The 22,471-nt window shown below is 39.1% G+C and overlaps 1 protein-coding gene across 2 annotated transcripts in view; it reads right to left on the bottom strand.

The window, feature by feature from the left end:
• LOC122817576 (ceramide synthase 2-like) overlaps positions 1–22,471 on the bottom strand; it is a 1,851,243-nt gene that overhangs the window by 1,473,045 nt on the left and 355,727 nt on the right. For both annotated transcript variants that reach the window (XM_044090613.1, XM_044090612.1), the window contains one exon: positions 4,455–4,628. In XM_044090613.1, coding sequence (XP_043946548.1) covers positions 4,455–4,627 — 173 coding nt within the window. In that variant the 5' untranslated portion in view covers position 4,628. The remainder of the gene's footprint in view (positions 1–4,454; positions 4,629–22,471) is intronic.

Below are 22,471 nucleotides of genomic sequence, written 5' to 3' on the forward strand. Positions count from 1 at the left end.
GGACCCGATTTAAACTAATGGAATACTCTATATAAAATTAAACTAAATGGAAAAAAATAGGAGTAGTTTTTAAACAAGAAAACTTACTAACCTGCCAGAGCCGGTAGAAGCAGCACCTCGTCAGCTAAGCGGCAAACGAGATCTGGGTAGTTACTGCCTAGCATTGTGGGATATAGGGGAGCCTCAAGCCGGTGGAATTAGCTCTCGAGCTTTAGTACTGGCCGAGTCGGAACCTATCCAGCAAGAATGAAGGCGAGATTGACAACTTAACATCTATATACACATTCATGAATTGGTTTAGCTGTTCAATTCACATACTCACAGGGATGTGATAAGGTATTTAAGTGTATGGATTAAAAAGGACTTGTGTGTCAGCCGAAGATGTTAGGGAAGAAACTAAAGATTAGAGAGAAAGGGAAACTGGAAGCTACTAATTATGGAAAGTAAGAGTGAAAATGCTTTTCGTCTCCTTAGTCTTGTGTATATATTGTGCATATTTTATTTATCCAACAGAACAGAAGTTATGTATGCTAAAGATGAAGAAATTTGGGAGGAGAAGGTATCAAGAATTTAGTGGAACGAGCCAATTATCCCCAAAAGAACTAGGTGGTTTAGTGTTACCTGGTTTGAAAGGGGACTTCAGAGGTACTCAGTTAAGGCTCAAATTCATAACACAAGCAGGAAGTCAATGTGGGAAAAGTGACACAACAAGGCAACTAGCAAACACTGGAAGATACATCTATGAAACAATTTTAGAAACAGGAAAGGGTTGGTAGGGAGCAATGCATATATGGGATAAGAGCAAATCTATGCTGAATATGCATGAAAAGGGGCAGCAATGAAAAAGGAAGCAAATAACTAGTAACCATTTGAAAGGTCAAGACCCACTTTAGTGAGTCCTATAACGCTGAAACTGAATGGCTGTCAAAACACACTTACATATGCTAAGTCTGAAATGGCCATTTCTCAGCCTATTCTATTTTCTATGACATAGGACAATCTTGGACTTAGCATTTTTGGTCTTGTGATACTCAATATTCACTCTTCCTGCACTTTTGTTTTTTTTTTTTTTTTGGCATGTTGGCACTTAGTATTACAAGTGTCAACATCTCATTTGGGAGCTGAAATGATTACTAGCAATTGCGAATGGAAGGAAGGAAAAGTGGAGGACTGGTAGAAACATGCAATCTACAGGTCCTTTTATGAGACACAGAGGGAACATAAAATAAGGGCAAATGAAAAGAGGCACAATGTGATTTGTGACTTTCTTTCTGGATCTTTTGCCCTCTCTGCCTGACAGACATAAAACCACTGCCATCCACTTTTGCATAGGTTCATAGGTTGGTACTAGGCTATCAGCCCTAGGGCCTATACAAGCCTAGCCATAACAATTCCCTGGCTATTTCTTCCCACATTATTTACTTTCCTGGACCCCTGTCTAGCAGGGCGACTGACGTGATGCACCCATTCATTCTTCATCTGAACCTAACCACTGCTCCCTAACAACTAGCTGGGGGAGGAATATTTACTCCCCAGTAAAGATTTGCCTCATGAGAGCCTATAACTGTAGGCAGTTGATACTTTAGTGATGGAAGGACCCATCAACAAGACTGCATGGAAAGTGGATGCATCTTCCCAATGGTCTGGTCTATGTTCACACAGTAAAACAATATGCTGACATCCTACAGTGCAAGCCCCATGACTCGGTCATGAACAACCTGGTGGCTATTGTGCATACAAAGCTTGGTGAGAAAGCAGAACACTGACCTGTACTACTTATGTGCAGTTCCACTGGTGTCTGATACCTGTCGGCTTTACAGTGGGCTGGGGCTCCCTCCCACATTAGATGGGCTAGCTGGCACTGGCTGCTTACTCCCATCATCCCCTGTCAACTACTTCAGCACCCAGATCATTACCTTCAGATCTCTTGGGTCAAAGTCAGAAGGATCTCGCTTGCTCTCTGCACCATGGACCCAGTGAAAACAGTGACTTTAACCTTACTTTAACTACTGAAATACCCCTAAGCCAAATGTAGGGAGTGAAAATGACAAAACGCAAGTGGTATATCAAGGCTTCTGTCAAAAGAAATATGTGCGCATCATTAAAAGGAGGCGATAAAGTACCATGCAGGTCAGGGAGAAGTAGCAAATGTGCATTATGAAACTGTCACCTTGTTACATTATGTATACCGTTAGGACAGCAGAAACAAGGAATGGAATAAAACAGCACAGGAATAGATGGAAATGGACTATGGGTGAACAGCAGAGACACTGAAGTAAGAATGATGCAGGGCCATGGCTGATGTGAACTATGTGAAATTATAAAAAATAAATACAGTGGCACAACTTGGCGCTATTGCTGAAGGACTAGTATGCTACAAAGGGAATGGGGAAAGAACAAGTGCCAGTAGGAAGATCGTGAGCAGACTAGGACGACAGCATCTAGAGAGATAAGGAATGCCAAGTCAAGACTGGAAAAGGAGTTGACAGACGGAAGTATAACACAGCTCATTTGTTTAGATGGCTGTAGAAGAATGGGAGGGTCAAGGAAGAGAGATAAGAAAAACGATGACAGACAGGGCACAAAGGCAATGAATTAAGCACAGATGTTTTTAAGAGTTATCTGGATCAAAATTTACAGAGAAGGGCGACAAGATGCCAACAAAAGGACAGGAAAATATGCATGATGTGTAGATAAAGTCCAAGGACTAGAAAAATGTGAAGGTGGAAGTCTGAGCATGCAGACATAGCAAAACTGAGTGCTGTCTTTCAGGTTTCTAAATAAACTAGCTAGCCTGGCAGTAGATACCCTCATGCAACTGCTCAAAAGATCCTTAAGTATAGGACATGTGTTGACTGTGTACTTTAGGACAGCAGCACTGGTACTTTTGCACAAAAACAGCACAGGCATATCATGGAACTACAAAGCTAGTTAGTTTGACCTCAGCGACATGGCAAACCAATGAAAACAAAAGCAAGCAAGCATTAGGGATAGTGACCTGCAAAACAGTCACCAGCATGGGATTCCAGCTAGAAAATGCTAAAATGATTCACTACTATGACTGATTTCTAGGTAAGGTGGACAGACACAAACCTTACATTTCAGTGAAGCTTTTGACTGTCACAGAGGAATGCTGGAAAAATGGAGACAGAAAATAAGTAGATAACAGAGAAAAAACATGCAACTGGTAGTGAATGCCTTCTGCTTAGACAATATCCCTAACAGTGTATCAGAGGGCTCAGCCCTGGGAACTGTACACTTCTACATTATATCTGACAATACAGCAGAGGTGGCAAAAGGGAGAAACCTATTTATTCAAGACACCAAAACTGGATGTAGATTTGAAGGAGTACAATAACTGCAATGTTCCATTTTCTCCACTGTAGTGGGATTTTGGAGTTGGTTTACATATAGCATGGTGCATGGAGGTTTGCACCTCCCCAAAAAAACAAAAAAGCTATTTCTGGTGTTTTGTGCATGCCTGACTTTTTAAACAACTGATCACATGAATTAGATGATGCAAACAACTTTTTAAAAAGTCAGTCATATAAAACAGATTCCCATGTGTGGGTAAATATATATGCTTGTGTGTGTATATCTCTCTCATTTGTCTGAATGCTCATTTGCCTGAATCTCAGATGCTCAAACCTACTTGCCTGAAAACTGCACAAGTATATATAAAGTATGTGGAGGTGTTTGCCCTTACCATAAGAGTCATTAGGGATGAGTATGTGTAGGGCTTGATATGCTGCTGTGAAGCGGCAGACTCATTTTTCAGCAGGCATTACTTGTACACATTAACCCCCTGCTGGAGAACACTTGTTCTCCAATCAGGGTACTGATGTACAGTAAGCCCATTCTCCAATAAATTACTATTAACCTTGGATGTGGAACTGTACATACAACTAAAATAAACCCATCTATAAAAACATTATTTAAATGAATTTGTCTGTGAAAACCAAAGATGCAAAATGGTGAACAACTGTATCCTACCACTTAGAAAGAGGAGCAAAATTATGCAGAGATTTAACAGTTGTGTTCCAAGCATTGTTGCTATTTTTATCCTACAGGTCACAAATGACAAACGTTCTCTAGGATATTACCAAAAGTTCCACAGAGCTGGTTCCAACAATAAAACTCTGATCATCAGAGAACTAGAGCCATGACCCAGAAAAAACAGAGGAATGGTAACCATTGTCAGAGAAAATACCAAAAGGACAATCACAAAATTCAAATTCTGGGCATGGTGCAGAAGTGGAGTTATACATGAGAAATTATTTTAATGATTACCATCATGTATGAAAGACTCAACAGTCCAGATAAAATTGGATGTAGACACTTTTATACACAATCTGTTGCAATGTTGTAGTACTACTGTCTCAGCACAATAAATATAAAGATATAATCACTTTTTTCCTTTCAAAAAGATATGTAAAGATAAAATCACTTTTTACCTTTCAAAAAGATGTCGAAGGACAATGAAGACCAAGCCAAAAATAACACTAAAGAAGAGATGCCGAGGTTGAGGGTAGTGGATGTCATCTGTTTCTGTCATATCTTTCCATGAAATTCCCGGTGGGAGCCAGTACTCTTCACACCATAGCCATTCATTCAAAAACGATTGCATTCTAGCCAAAAAAAAAAAAGAAAAGTCCAGAAATCTTGGTAATTTACTCTTTTAAATGAAATACAATTGATATCAAATATAGTAATAATGCCTCTGTTTATTAAATTTGATGGTTCAACAGTAACCTCAGAGCAGAAAGGAATTAAATTACTTACCCAGTGCAATATTTAATACATTAAAAAAAACTGGATAGCGCCTACATCTATATAACAGGAAGCTCTCACATTACAAGATATCCCAGGTTTCTACCTTTTGTTGGGGGTGCTGTCTATGAAGCAGCAACATTTAAGCTGTCTTCACGGTTAACACTAATCATAAGCATTCCTCTAAACCTCATAGTTCAAGAAATCTGTACAAAGCCTGACATAATGAGGGGATACATCCATCCATCCACCCTCAACCCCTAGTCCCATTTTTCACATGGGAAAGGCCCAAAAAATAGAGGAAGAATTTAAATATTTCTTTAATAAACTTAGAAAGTTGCTAGAAAAAATGGGTTTGTGTTAACAAGCATTTTCCTAAGGATATGAAGTCTAAAACTCAAATGCATGCCATTATTCAGTAATTTCATTTCTGAGATCATCCAAGTGATTTGTCAGAAAAGCAAAACTTTTTATGAGGAATACACCGAAATTGTGGCAAAAATCTGGACAGTTCAGGACGTATGATCATGAGACATTTTCTCTCTCTCACCTACTACTGCATCAGTCACTGTAAACTGAAATGCACTGAATAGGCTTCAAGAGCTAGCAAGGCATTTCACATTCTGTGAAGGTTGACAACTGTCATCCTGAAACACCTGTACTGGTAAAAGGTCAGCAGTGCGACCTCTGACTGTTAAACATCCAGTAATAAGTGCAGAGAGTGGCCATGGATGTCTCCATAGATACACCTCCTATGAGGCAGGTGAACTATGTTACTCCCACCCTACTAATCCATGGACATTTTAAAGTCATAATGAAGCCAATCACATGCTCTTTTCATCATTCATGCAGTACAACTTCAGCAAGCAAGCTTGTACATCATGCAACTCCAAAAACAAAAATAAGTAGGCAAGTAACTAAATATTTTTTATTTTATTTTTATTTTTATTTTACATTTGTTGACCGGGCTAGTCTAGCTGGACATGTATCCGTTTTCAGTAGAGGCCCGGGGAGAAAAGCTCCAGTACAGGCAATAAACAATACATTGGCACAATAAAGCATTGATATGAGTAAACAATACAATGTAAAAAAGAAAATTCAATTTCAACACACACACTACATAATTTAACCCGATCATTACTCTCAAGATACTCACAAAACAAGCACATATCTATTGGGCATACCTAGTCAATGAACAAACTGGAAACACTTTGCAGTCTTCTTTTGCAAAAAGTACAGCAGCAGACATTTCATTCATTAAACCCATCAGTCCTCAGTTTTCAAAAATGGTGCATTTAAAAATGTAAAATACATAAAAACGCAGATCTTGCATTTACCCCAGCACCAGACACAGAAGTGGTATTAAATGCAGATATCTAGGGAAAAAATTAACGTATTTTAGGTGGAAAACGACCAAGAAAAACACAAAACCACCTCCTGGAAGTGAGAGGAAAGTCCAAGTAAACAGTCAATGGAGTGTGAACAAACAAAGATGTATTAAATCCACAGCAGACTCAGTAAGCACTTTCGTCCTGACAAGTATAGGACTTTATCAAAACCAAAGTGCCTGCCAACTTACAACAGTTAAATAGCACAGACATTAATTAAGCAATCAAAAATTAAATGAATATCCATAAACACAGCCTTGAAAAGCACATAAAACACTGCAAACTGGTGTAAAATACAAGTAAAACACAATGTATGATTGTAAACACTTGGTAACATTGTCTCAATAAAAGTTAAACTTTTAAATAAAACTAAGTTATAAAATAGATGCCTATCTCTCAAAATCAGCATCAAAGATATGTTTTCATTCATTCCTGGGGAAGGTTGACATTGAGTGTTAGCTGCCACCTAAACTCACTCTTACTTATTTCATTTGACCAATTGCCTCCCCTGATACTTTTCTTAATAATCTCCAATACACAAAACTTGAAAGCATTACTGGCATCACAAGAAAGAGTGTGTTTATATAGGGCATTGCTGTTATTATGGGTTCCTATGGCATAAAAGTGTTCATAAATTATTTTACATAGAGACCGTTCGGTTTTATTAACGTAAAACCCATTACAGCCCTGACAAACACAAAAGCTAGCTCTATACTGTCAAAGTTTCCTCCTGCTAAGTTAACTGTCCAAAGGGGATTACCTATCAAGATATCTGTTGCGTTCAAAACAAAGGAACAATACTTACAGGAACCACAGCGCCTTGCCCCCTTAGTAACAGTGTGAGTAGTGAATGGGTGTTCAAGTGAAAACTTCAAATTATGTCCCACCTTATGTGGAAAAAGTGGCTTGTTACCCAATATACTGTAAAGTTCACTGCTGCATTCCAATATCACCCAATTTTTTGTCAAAATGTCTCTTTCTGGCCAATTGAGCCAAAATAAGTGACCACAGAATGCATAAAATTTTGGTTATTTGCTTGTGCCCCTTGTTAACAAAAACACATCTTAGCAAGACAACAAACCTTATACCCCCAACCTTCTAGGACTTCCATACCAATCTGCTGAACCCATTTTTCAGGTTAGCCCCTGGCTACAAACATGTTAATAAAATTGCCAAGCTCAGTCTTAAAATCAGAGAACGTGGAACACATTCTAGCACCTCTGATCATCTGCCCCCTAACGGTGTTCCTCTCTACAAAATGTGGATGGTTACTATCATAAGCCAAAAAACTATGAGTAAGTGGGCTTTTGAAACACTTTGGAGGTAAATTTGTTATGACTGATGTCTCTAGTAATAGTCACATCAAGGTAAATCAATACCGTCCGTACATAAATTGTGAGTAAACTTAAAATAACCACAAATTTAATATAATGAAATTATCCACAACTGACCTCTCACCCATCCAGAGGACAAAAACATCATCCATATAGCACAAATATGTCAACCATTCACTTTCAAAACCAGAGTCAAAATTCTCTTTTCCCATGATGCCATCACTAAATTAGCATACATGGGAGCACAGCTTGATCCCATCGCAACCCCTTTTGATTGTTTTGATTGTTTGAAGAACTCATAACTCATACTTCATAACAACTACATTATATTTGAAATGTCCATAACATCCAAGACAAAGTTCATAAGAACCCCATTGATTGTCAGGTATTCCAAAAGGGCTTCTGAAAAATGTTCCAGTCCTATATAGTGTGGAATGGAACTAAATAAGTCAATCACATCCATGGTGGAAAACCCTGTTGTCTCACCAAAAAATTATTGCCTGACCCTCGATAAAAAATCCCATGAGTCATTTAATACATGGGTAATAGGATGGAGTGTATCCTTGAGTAAACTATCTACAAATACTCCCAATGAGTAAGCAGAACTGTTGTGTGCTGCTGCTAAAAGTCGATAAGGTGGGTGGGTACACATTCTTGTGTACCTTGGGGATACGGAATACTGTAGGGATAAAAGGATGATCATTGTGTAAGAAATTGTAAAGTTCTTCATTAATTACCCCTTGCAGCAAACTGTCTTCCAAAAACAACAGTAACTTCCTATGTGCAATATTTATTTAATTCCTAAATGCATTTTCGTATTTATCAGTGTAATATAGCACACCAGCTATATCATTCACATAGTCATTCTTCTCTTTCAGTACCACCTCTCGCCCCTTTATCAGGCTTCATTACCCTGATGTCATCATATTCTCTAAATTTCTTCAAAAGTAATGCTTCGTTCTTACTAAGATTATAAAATTCATCTTTTTGAGTGTGGTATGCCTGGTAAATCTTTCTAGTACAAATCCTTTAAAAATTCACCAAAGTTGGGTGCAAAGGGGGATTGAAAAGGCTTTACTTTTTAAACCTATTCATGCGTCCATCATTGTGTACATTGGTGTCCTTAAACAGCAATTGGAAATTTAACTTTCTTGTGTATAATTTTAATTCAGTCAACACACATTGGCTATATCGATGTTTCCTGGGGCAAATTTAAATCCATTTTTAAAAAGAGAAAAATTGGTATCTGTAATATTAACATCAGTATAATTGTAAATATTGAACCCTTGTGCACTTAAACTTTTGCCGTTAAAACAATAAATTACTGGCTCAACCTGAGGAACAAACCAAAAATAAGAAGCAAAAATCTATTCATTCTGCGAAAACCTGAACAGCTAAGAGGTATAGTTCAGCTGGGAGAACTGTGCGGCAGAAATCATACATGATGGACTTGGCTCCCTAGGTGTGGGCAATAAGTACCCCCCCCCCAAAAAAAAATTAAGATCTAAGAGTAGTGATTGCTTCAATCTGGCTTCATCACTTTCAGTAGCATTCAGACTCAATCAGTGAAAATATTTGGTAATAAAAAAAGGTTTGTGCTTGTAGACAGTTGATTTAACTGATTCCTAATTGAACACATCCAATCAAGAACTAGGAGGGGGCATACCTGAGCTGATCAGATAATCAATAAACACCTTTCTGATTATATTATGTTATATTCCTTGTATAATACAGTACAGTTCTTAGAGGGCATTTTAAATTTGTTTTGAACATTTTTCCAGTAAACAATGATACAAAATGCATGCACCAAAGATGACAAAACTGCTGAATTCAGTTGGCAGTTACAGTAGTCAGTAGAGTTATAGTTGTGAGTTGTTCACAGATGTACTGTGAAGTGGATAACGAAAAGGATTCACAAAGAAATGCAAGCCTGCCTTATCTCTATTGCAATAATTTAGCTTAGATCAGGGACAGCGTTCTTTAGTCAGGCAGGAAAATGATAACTAATCAGTTAGATCAGTTAGGGTTTTTCTAAATGTTGGATTTCTATCCTTCAGTATTGATTTTACTTTCCAGGTGATTGAGCTCTTTTTATTGGAAATTACCAATGTATATTTTTAATCATTTTGCTCATTATAAAATATTTTTATTAATTTATACTGTGGCTGATCAATCAGTGTTTTCTTTACTGATTTGACTTGCTTTGATAATTCCTATGGCCACTCCGAAAGCCTGGCTGCTTAGGTCATTTGCTACAATTTGTTTTAATATTTAATTTTCATAACTGGACACCCCTTTAAAACAGCATGAAGACTCTCTAACTGATGACAGAGCATTACATTATTTTTGGGAAGGGAAACAGCTGGAAATCTGTGTCTGGAAGTGTTGGATTTAAATTAAGTGTGAGTGTATCATCGGTTTTAAAACTGCAACACTTTGCTCTGAAGTGTGTAATAAGGGATTACATTAGGGGTGGACAGAATTACACAGTGCAGTCCCAGGCTGTAGAGCATGTTCCTGTTGCGCTCTTAGGGGAAGATTGTAAAATATTACTCCTGTTTAAGTGACTTTATACTACTGGAGTCAGTAGTGAGGACTGAAGCTCCTTAGTTACTCACCCAGGATAGTAACGGACGTCACATTATTGTTGGCAGTTCAGTGGAATATTACCTGGTAATCACAAGCCATGTTACGGGTATGCTCCAAACCTGGCCCTAAGAAAGCAGCAAAGTCCGACATTAGCTCATTCAACCCTGCAGTGCCTTTCTTGTTCGTAGGTCAATACTAGTTTAGCTGCCCTCGTGAGCTATTTTAAGCCATTTCCCTTTTGGTGCTTGAATTAACCTTTCCTATTTGGTTAGACAGACTGGCCTTACCCCTAATGAGAATCACTGGGATAATACCATAGGTAACTTGATGGGATCCATGCATGGGTTATGGAATTTAAGCTTAAAAAAATTAATTCATGCTGTTTTTACCCAAATCTCTCAACATAGAAACAATCTTTCAACGTCACATCAGCAAATAAGCTCTCTATTGAAACAATGTCCAATATTAAGCTTCTTTTTTTTTCAAAACAGAAATATTAAGCTTCTTGATGTCTTAACTGATCACATAAAACAGGATCAACACATCACTCAAGCCATCAGGAAAACTCACCAAAGGTTAGGGTTTGCCTCTGTAGAGGAAGCCCTTCTCACTGACTACTCCAGGAATTCTTTACCAACATCTTATCTTCTCCCTTTCGCTTCTTTATGAATCACCCATCCTGACTAACCTTTACTATTCCTTAAAAAATAAACTAGAGATTTACTAGAATAAAATGGCCAGGTTTGCATCCAACTTGCCAAACCATTCACACCACTGCCTAGCACTGAAGCACGTACATTTGCTCGAACCACCAAATTATCTTACCTACTCCTAACTCCTTAGTGCCCACAAAACAAACACATGCTCACCACTACAAAGCATCCTTAAGCAGTATTTCCCTTCTAGGAATCTCCACTCACAAAACAACTCTCTCCTGACAAGGACCAAGTCTCATAACAGTGCAGATAACTCAGTTTACTCAACCTATGTTGCTTAGCCCTGGAAATCAATCCAACCTACCTTAGAACAAGACAACATTACCACACTTTTCAAACACAACCAAAAGCACCACATAACTTCCTTATGGTTATTGCTCATGCTCCCATCCTGACTAGCCACCTTTCCGTTTCTCTTTTATTCCCAATTTATCTAGCAATAACTGACTCTTTCACCTTTATTACCTCTGCCTCTCATTCTTTCATCACCACTACTGTTTCTCCAACTAACCTATAGCCATAATCCTCTAATACCCCCTCCTTACCCACCTGAGCATCTTATCCATCTAATGCTCTCAACCTCTCAATTATCACACTTGTTTCCACTTATGTTTTTCTTGATTATTTCTGCTTATATCCTTCCTCCATCTCTTTTTCCTACTCTAAAGACATCCTACCTCATTGATGTCAATATACATATACTGAACCTATGTGCATTAAAATTTCTCACATCTCATGCTATTACCTGTTAACATGCCTTTGACTTATGTAAAATAGAATTTCTAGCACATATCATAAATATCTTTACTATTTGTCTCAATACAACATGTAAAATAATATTTAAAAAGTTTAATTTTTACTGTTATTCACTGTAAATATGTTTTTATGTGGGGCTGTTCTTCCCAGGCCTCCACTAAAAAATGGGACTTGCACCCAGTCGAACTTTCCAGAAAAACAAACGAAAAAAAAAAATGAATTAGTAGTACTGGGGGCAGTCCTACAGTAAATTTTCTGTTTCTCATCCACAGATCCAAGATGCGCATGAATATGGACAAGGCTAAACTTTGTTTTATGTAATGGGAGGGTCTGTTTCAGACCAGTGGTATCCTCTGCAAGACACATCTGTCACTCCAAACCACTCTGTTGATGTTGCAGAACAGGTTTAGATCCCATGAAAGAGTGTTTCGGATGCTATTTGACTTGCTGATGTACAGTAAATCCATCAGTATTGAGTCAGAAGATGCCTTGTATGCCTGACACAGACCACCTCTTAGCAGTCAATATACAGTGACAGAGCTTTGATTCAGTCCATGTAGGGCATGATTTGTTTTTTTTTACACCTTGTAGCCTTTTAGTAAGGTATCTCTACGGGCATTCCAGTTGTCACATGTGTCTGGACACATACATGTCAAAGGGGACATTATATTGAACTGCTGTCCTAATATTAGCTAATTAAAGGGGGAAAATGACATCCCTAAATCTAGACACAATCCCTGTGTTTATAAGATGTGAAAACTTAAGTCATCCAAAGCCCTTTGGTATTAGCTTTTACTTTAGAAAAGCAGATGCCAAACAGGAGAGGTCACAGCACAGATCCCTGGGGTACTCAAATGGTGATTGGTCTCTTTGTGGAGGTAGCTCCCCCTATTTTGATTCCCTGCATCCTATTTGTGAGCCACTTGGAAATCAGTGGAATATTTTGTGTGTGTATGTATATTATATACACGTGCATACACACACACACATTATTTTATATATATGTAATATGTATATATACATACACATATAAAAACACATCTATTTTATATATATATATATATATATATATATATATATATATATATATATATATATATATATATATACACATGCATACATCTATATATATACACACACACACATATATATATATATATATATATATATATATATATGTGTGTGTGTGTGTGTGTGTATTCACTTTGAATCATCGAATGTTCAGAACATTGACGTTCTGATCGAGACCAGAACATAGACGTTCAGTACACTGAAAATTCAAAATGAACCGTAAAAATCACAAACACTATGTTATGCCCCCCCCTGCACCCCCCATGTGTGGGGCTGTGCCCCCCACACCCCCGCTACTTTAATAATCCAACTCAGAGATCACACTACAGTGGGGTAAGGTAAATCTCCCATTTATCGCTATATGCAGTAGCACTAAACGGGAGATTTCCCGTATCCTACCTCCAATGCCAATACTCAGATGACACACACACACACACACACACACACACACACACACACACACACACACACACACACACACACACACACACACACACAACATGCAGGGCACCTTGCTGCCTTGCATACACACCCAACATTCCACAATCTCACTTACCTGGCACTTCAACTTTAAACCTTCGATGTTCCGAACATCGATGTTCTAGTCTCGATGATCAGAATATCGATGTTCTGAACATTTGATGATTTAAAGGGAACCCATATATATATATATATATATATATATATATATATATATATATATATATATATATATATATATATATATATATATATATATATACAGATATAGATATGTATAGATATATATATATATATATATATATATATATATATATATGCACATATCTATATGTATGTATATATGTATGTGTGTGTGTATTATTATATATATGGTTCCTCTTTATAATCATGAAATACAGAAATCTCAAATTTTAGTATTTCGTGACCATAAAGGCAAAACTTTCAAATACCGAACCTTCACAATCCCAAACACACAGCATACACCACACCACACATAAACCACAACACCCACACTACAAAACAAATAAACACACAAAAACAAAACACCACACAACCACATACCTACACTACACATAAGCAGTGGGAGCAAGCCCCCCTGCATCCCCCACACCCCCCACTTATATATACTAACTCCGAGATCGCACAAACAGTAAAAGACAGTAGAGTCACACCCAGACATTCCACATTCCCTCACACACACACACACACACACACACCACACAGACAAGCAACACCACACCCAACAATTACATACTCATATGTTCACCTTCCTACCCTAACCCACAAAACTTACAAACTCCCACTCAAAACCCTTACAAAACACTCACTCACCTTAGATTCCACGTAAATCCATACACTGCACCGAACATCCAAACCAAACAGCGCACGTCACGTAATGTAAAGCCATATCCGCGAATTCGAAATATTCGAATTCGCTATTATGCACTTTCAACATTTAAAAAATTCTCCTTTATGGTCACGAAATACTGAAATTCTAGATTTCAGTATTTCGCGATTATAAAGGGGATCCATATCTATATATATATATATATATATATATATATATATATATATATATACACACACACACATTATATATGTATAATATATATATATACATATATAGACACACAAACATACACACTCACACATATACATATATAGCTTTGTCAGATGACAGAGTTTTCAGAAACTCGAAATTCATACGGTCGAGACCATATGTTAGAGTTTCTGAAAACTCAATCCCCTATATAAAAAAAAAAAAAAAAAAACACATATCTACTTTTATGTTTTTGTAGGGGCAAGACCCCCCCTGCACCCAAATGCACAAATTATATATACCAACTCCAAGGTTGCACTACAGTGAGGAAAAGGGTAAATTTCCAGATCTGTACTACACCGCCATCTCCTTTCAAAAGCTTCAATTTTTCAAAAACTCGATCATAGGTTTTCGATTATATGAATTTCACGTTACTGAAAACTCTATCAACTGATATGGGCTCATATATATTATATATACATACATGTGTGCGGACACAAACACCCACAAACACACACCCACAAAAAACATCCAGTTAAAAACAATGGCTCCTTATGGCACCCCGACATATATATATATATATATATATATATATATATATATTTACATATTACACATACATACACACACACACACACACACACACACACACACACACACACACACACACACACACGTTCCCCTTCAGAAGGTCAAATGGCTGAAATCTCAAAATTCATATGGCCAAAGCCATATGCTCGAATTTCAGAAGCTCGACCTTCTGAAAGGGGAAAAAAAAAAAGCAAAGTAACACTAAACAGTGTTTCTGCAGGGGGGACCCCCCGCACTCCCCACTACTTTTATATATATATATATATATATATATATATATATATATATATATATATATACCAACTCCGAGATCGCACTACAGTGCAGAAAGGGAAATCTCCTGTTCTGCGTTGTATGCCGATCCCCACTCAGAAGGTCGAGCTTCTGAAATTTCAAGCATATGATCTTGACCATATGACTTTAGCCGTTCGACCTTCTGAAGGGGAACCATATACATACCATACACATACACATTTATATATTATATATAAAGTCTGGCTTTTTTTTAAGTGACATATGAGTTAATAGCAGTATTAAAAAGGACAAAGACTTGTTAATAAAATGATACTTAGTTCGATGATTTATGACATCCTGCAGTGGAGAAAGTTATCACAATTTGCTACTTATAATTCGTATTTTTATGAGACCCAGGTGTAAATGAGAGGTATGGTTTGCAAGGCCATGGTGGGAAAGAGGAAAATTCACGGTCAATGTCTCTTTATATATTGTTAATTATGTTAGAAATTATGACAACCAATATTTCCATATGTGCTTAATACTTAAAAAAGAAGTGACTTACGAAATACTGCATGGCATCAGGTGAAACCTTAGATGTTGTAAACTGCACATCTTGAGATATATTCAGGATTATTTACATTGTGAATTAAACAACTACGCATACATTTTTATATTTCACAGATTCACACAGGAAGGAATTTGTTCCCATCATGTGTAAGTTTATGCCTCATTAACAAATGTGTCTTTACAATGTATGTCTGGGTTGTACAGTTTCCAAGAAATAATTTGTTTGCGAATGTTTAGCAAAAATATAATTACTGTGCATTGTAATAGATTACAATATTTATGGAAACACAATGAATACATAGACTATTATCACTACAAAGAATACCTTTCATACTTATCTGTTAAAAATGGCAGTGCCTTGTGTGGCAGCGGCTACTACAGCTCCCGATGTACGATTTATGTTTCTGTAAGATTGTGTCAATTTCTCGTCGTTTAGGAGTCTGTTTTTGGCTGGTCGGGTGTGCGATGGAATGCAGCTGTGACATCCAAATTGAAATGTTGTCGGATGGTTTGCAGTGCTCTATTGCTTTGATTTTGTTGGTGGTCGTTGGTCCGATCATATAAGTTTAGGCCTTGGAGTGTGTGCAGAGTGCAGATGGAGGTGCTGACTGTGAATTCCAGATTGGATTTGTTGGATCGGAGGATTGCTGTGTTGGAGATGGCACTGGATGTAATTGGTTGCGATGTGGCAGCATAGATGGTGAAGATTCGGAGGTGACCACTGATCTGACAAGGGCAGTTCAGGCCTTCATGTGGTGATAGTTTACTGTACTGCAGTAGTGGTATCCTGACTTTTGTATGTGTTGCACATGAGCTTGGAGAAACGTAATTTCATTCAGCTGTGCACTTGCTGTATGGGCAGAATGGCCGTTTTACTTGACTTCTTATTGTTATCATTGATATTTGCACAGTTTTAATAGTTTTTCTTGTTAACAGAAAAATGTACTTTTATCCATCTTAAGCTTTCAAAGCGGATTTAAAAAAATGCTATGGAATGCAAGGAATAGGACTGCCACCTTTCATTGTGGCTAAAACTAGACCTAGGTCACACCCCATGCACCTCCTATAACCACAACCATCTCCTCCCCTCTCCCACCCACTTCTCACTGATTTTGTGACATCATCATCACATAAGATGATTAATACCACCTTCTTTTTTTCCACTCCCAATGCCTTCTTTCTGCAGATTTACTATGCTTTTCTGTAAGAAACATAATAAATTTGCTGATCTGATAAACTCCAATAGCCGGTTTCTTTTTTAAAACAGAATACCGGAGTTTGTATAGTGCTTTCTAGACTACAGAACAATCAGCCTGATTTTCAGATAGTCTGGTGGGGGGGGGGGGGTGAGGTGGCATCACTAGCAACAAAGTGTGTAGGTCACTAGAGATGTGACATTCCTTGCCACATAGGTGTTAATGAGTTAGTAAAGATGCAATCATACCACAAGAAAGAGATGATCCTGACAAAACTGTGGCAGAAAGTATTACAAACTGGAAACAACAGTGTTTGTGGAAAAGTATTAGTCACTGCACACCAGGCAGAACAGAAGTAAATTTATCCCAGCAATCAAGGAATGTCGACAGGCTGCTGCGAGATTCAAACTGTTGTGCCCAGCTGTCTTCACGGTACCTTTCCCTGGAGGACCAAATATATATATTTTTTTTATGCAGAACAGGCTAAAGAGTAAACTAAAGTTTACCTAACAAATAATGATTCAGCAAGCAGAAGGGGGCTCTGCTTCCCATTCTTCTGCCATACAGAGACTTTGCCATTGAAATATTTTCCAATGTTTCAAAGGAAAATGTTTGAGAGAGGAAAAAAAAAGCACAGGAACTGCCTAGAAAAATAAGGTGCATCATGGACTTGAACCAGATTATGTTAGGAGATGGGATGATCAGGAGGAAGACCACCAACACTGCGGCTGGTCAATAAATGTGAGATTATAAAGCTTCAATCACATTTGTGAAATATGGCTTTGTAATTAAAAGTGGCTGAGAAAATACTGGACTTTTGTTGACTTTGTTAAACTTGTCGGAGGACTGGAAAGCCACACCCCATATTATGTTTTCATTGCTTATAAGGACACTAAAGGCAAAAAAGTAATAACTGCAAGGAAAACAATTTTATTAGCATTTTCATGATATAAACTGCATATTATACTGTAAAGCAGTTTTGTATAGTGTGCAGTCAGGGGTATTTTAAGTGTGTTGTGGAAAGTGTTTTCAATGACTGTTGCATGTGTTTAAGATATTAAAGTAAACACGTGCATACTTAGTTGCAAGAAATATGTATTTTATAATATAAGAGGAGAAGAAGGGGCTGAAGAGAAAAGATTTAGTTAATACAATGCTGTGATCAGGGATGCTGGGGTGTGGTGGGTGGAAGAGTGTACTGATTATATTATATCTAGAATGAAGATAATTTCCCTTGTTTTTACAGGGTTGGATATCTAGATTAATGGCCTTGGATTAAATGACAATTTTTTGTAACCAAATAGGCTTGAAAAAAAAAAAAAATGATGAGTCATGAAAAATGCTAACCTTCTTGCATCTGAAAAGATATTGCTTTTTTTCCATCAGCAAATGTTCTCAGTAACAATCTGTAGATGAAGGCAGATAGCCATTGGAACTGTGTACATTCTGTACTTTGTGAAATTTACAAAGATTCCTTTAAGCATATACAAGTTGCATTTTTTTCTATTGTTGACTGATTTTACAAGTAGACAGGCTGTCGATAGGTGCAAGTGACTAATCTTTAGCCCTCTGTGCATTCCTTAGGGAGAGAAATGTAAAATTTAACTGTACAATAGCACGTAGCTCAGTGAAAAATAAAGTTTAAATTATGGGAAGTAAATAAGAGTGTAGCTTCTGCAGCAGCCTTAATAGTTTAATGCATTTACCAAAATGGTGCATAATTTAGTTTTATTTGGGGACAGACAATGAACTTTTTCTTAGGACTAAAATTTAATGATTTCTAAAAGCATACAAGTGTTTCTCACATCTGGAAAGGGAGATAGATAATAATGGTCATTATTTTAAGTTTGTAGTTCATAGGTTCATACTAGGCTATCTGCCCTAGGGCATTTATAAGCCTAGCCAGAGTGTGTTTGGCTTTCGCCACCCATTTTAAATGAATTTTGCTATGCCCTTTTTCAAGACTGTGCCTCTGTCTAACAGTGACACAGAAGTGATACCCGGGGTAAACCTACTATCTCCCATCCACTCATCAAGATTCCTCTTGAAGAGAGTCAATGAGGGACTCTGCCTAACCTGGACTGGGATTTTATTCCAGAGTGAAGGGAGCCACTGGGTTATGAATCTGTCCCTCCAGCATGTCCTATTTATTTCAGTGCTGAGGTTCAAGTCTCTCGAGTGCGTAGCTCGATGGGATTTGGATTTTCTGAGGTGCAGCATGTCCATTAATTCTGGGTTGGACATGGCTTTATACGTCAGGCACAGATCGCCTCTGAGCAGGCGGTATGCCACTGTGTAGAGCTGGAGTTTCTTTAACCGGGCAGCATATGGCATTTATTTGAGCCCTTTGATCCTCTTGGTGAGGTACTTTTGGGGTCTTTCCAGTTGCTGCAGGTGTCTGGTAAAGTACATCCCAAAAGGGGCATTGTACTCAATTATGGGCCTGATGAGGGATGAGTAAAGAGGCACGATGACCTCCACTGATCTAGATGTGAATCCCTTCATGATTAGGTGGGCTATATAAAATGTTTTTCTAACCACTTTGGCCACGTGGTTGTCAAATGAGAGATTGCCATCAACTTGGGTCCCCAGGTCCCTAATTACCTCTTCCGTACTTAATGGATTACCACCTATGTGGTAATTTGTGGGCACTTTGGTTTTGCCAAAGAGGATGACTATACACTTTTTGGCGTTTAGCTTGAGGCCATGGCTCTGGCACCAGTTGTCTTTTTCTATGAGGCCCTTTTGTAGGATGCTTGTGTCGGCTGGAGAGTCGATTATGGCGCCCAGTTTGCAGTCATCTGCGAACTTGGTCAGCCACAGTCCTTCCGTGTTAGCCTGTACCTCTGAGAAATATATACCGAACAAAAGAGGTCCCAGGACTGAGCCTTGTGGGACGCCACTTGCAAATGGTTTGGAGTCTGACATGGCTCCAGCAATTCTAACCATGTGGGTTCTGTCCTTGAGCCAGTTTGCAACCCATCTAGTGACATAGGGGTTTATATTTAAGCTGTTGAGCTCATCTATAATGCCCGAGTGGGGTATTGTATCAAAGGCTTTTGCAAGGTCCAGGTAGGCTGTGTGGACCATCTTCCCCTCGTCAATGGCCTTGGTGACTGTTTCAAAGAAATCAACCAGGTTTACGAGGCAGGATCTGCCCTTAACAAAGCCGAACTGGGTAGGATCCAGTGTCTGTAGGTCCCCAATACCTTTATTTATGAGGTCCATGATGATCCTTTCCATAGCTTTGCAGACCAAGCTAGTCAGGCTTATGGGGCGATAGTTTCCAGGATCCGTTGAGGCACCACCTTTGTGGAGAGGGACCACTGTTGCTGTACACCACTCTTTGGGTACATATCCTGTAGTAAGGCTGAGAGTGAACAGTAGTTTTATGTTTGGGTTTAGTTCTTCTTGGAGTTCATGTAGGACGCAGCCTGCGACACCGTCTGGTCCCATTGATGCTGTGTTTTTTGCTTTGGAGAGGGCGGCTCTTACCTGAGAATCTGAGATGTCAGGGGGGCAGAACTCTGCTGGGATAGATATTTGCCCTTTTGGTGGGGAAGGGTGGGGGGGAGAAGTTTGCACTGAACCTGTCAGCTAGGATGTTGGCAATGTCTGTGGGTTCAGTGTATTTTTTGTCATTTTGGACTAATTCTGAGCAGATCTGGGAATTCCCACCCAGGTTCCTAACATAACTAAAGAAAGCCTTGTGATTATCCTTAGTGTCCTCTGCAATTTTTCTCTCGAAGCTGGCCTTAGACGATTTTATGAGTGCCCGTAGTTTTTTGCTAATACTGATCAGAGATGCCTTCCCTTTTTGGCATTTTGCTCTATCATGTAGTAGCTTCCTCCTTCTATTGTATAGTTTGTTTATGGCTGGGGTCCACCAGACAGGATGCCTAACTTTGGAGGATTGGGTCTTGATTTTATTTGGGATTGCATTATCCATGCATTCCTGAAGGTGTTCATAGAATGCGTTTATAAAGGATTCTGTGGTCTGGGCCATATTTTCCACAGGCCCGGGGACTTTGAAGGATTCCACCTCGGTTTTGCGGAGTGTGAAATTTGCTTTAGAGAAGTTTTTCACTGTGGTTTTCTGGGCAGGGGCTGGGGTTGGGATGTGAATATCCAGTGAGATTAGTTTATGGTCTGATCTTACCAGTGAGGGATACACTTCTGGTCTGGAGCATAGAGTCCCCATGTTGGTGATGATCAGGTCCAGTATGTTTTCCCCTCTTGTGGGAGTGGTAACAAGGTGTTCCATAGCATTTGAGTTTATAAATTCTAGGAGCCTTTGGGCTAGGGTGTTGGAGCTAGAGCAATGCTCCCAGTCTATGTTAGGTTAGTTGAAGTCACCCAATATAATGGTGTTTGGAGAGACCTTCATATTTTCCAGTGTTCTCAGGAAGGCCGAGTAGGGTTCCTGGGTTTGGGAGGGTGGTCTGTAGCAGGCTATAAACTGGAAGGCAGTTTTACCCACTGTTAGTTGCACATGGATAGTCTCTGATGCTTCGTGCTGTGCCACCAACCTGGAGGTGTGGGTATCTTTGACGAATATTGATACTCCCCCTCCTTTTGTGGTTCGGTCCAAGTTTTGGGGCCGAAAAACATGGTACGAGGTATAACCTGGTAGTGCTGGGATGCTCTCGGGAGCCTTGAACCAGGTTTCTGTTACTGCACAGATATCGATGTTCTCCATGCTAAGGAGAGTTTTCATTACGTGCATCTTGAGGTTTAGACTTCTGGCGTTGAGTAGCATTACTCTGAGTTTCTTATTCCTTGTGATACCTATGGAGGTGGATTTGTCTTTTGAGCCTTGCCTAAAAAAAGGCACTAGGGGGGTGGCAAGAGCCTTTGCCAATATCCGAAAGCCCAGGGGTGACAGGTGCAAGCCGTCCCTAGCGAAGCATCGTGGCTTGTCGAGCATGTCATCCCAGGCAGACAGGCATTGGATCCCCTTTGAATGACACCAATACTTAAGCCAATTGTTGAAATTGATCATCTTGTCTTCATATTGTGGCATCATTCTTGGTGAGGGTAAGATGCTACTCAAGGTCAGGATCATACTGGCCTGGGCTACAGGCTCAGGGAGCTCCTCTATGTCTCTTTTCATGCAGTCCAGGGAGGTATGTCTCAGGTCATTCACACCAGCATGGACAATGACTGAGTCATATTTGTACTTGCCTTGGAGTGACCTGAGTGCTTGTGTTATGTGGCGGATCCTAGCGCCCGACAGGCAGCTCACCGTGACCTTCTCCCTGTTCAGCCTGGTGAGCGAGACGTCAGTGTGCCTGACGATAGAGTCACCTATTACAAGTGTATCAGGTGCATTGTTTAGCCTTAAGGGCTGTGACTGTTCAGCACACTGGCTGTGTGAGCTGTGTTGCACGTGTTTTGTTTTGGGGTAGAAGTTGCTTGGGTGACTGCTTTGGAGGTCTCTGCTGCTTAGGCAGATTTTTATTTACAGCCTCCGAGTATGTTTTTGTGTGTTTATGTGTTTGGTGTGCTGTCGTGGTAGGTCTATGTGAGACTGGAATTGTAGTGAGTGGTTTCCTTCTCCTCCTGACTGGTTACACCAGTACTGAGTTGAGAGAGCTTAGCCTCAAGGTTGGCTATATGGTTGCATCTCTCACATGTGTTGGAATTTGTTGGGAGGAGGAGTAGGTTGTCTGTGTACATGAGGCAGTTGTAACATTGCCTCAAGATTCCCAGATTCACCAGCTGGACCGGAGAG

The sequence above is a fragment of the Protopterus annectens genome, chromosome 13.part0 (genome assembly GCF_019279795.1).
Source record: "Protopterus annectens isolate FY-2018-M chromosome 13.part0, PAN1.0, whole genome shotgun sequence".
In the NCBI taxonomy this organism is placed as follows: Eukaryota; Metazoa; Chordata; order Ceratodontiformes; family Protopteridae; genus Protopterus; species Protopterus annectens.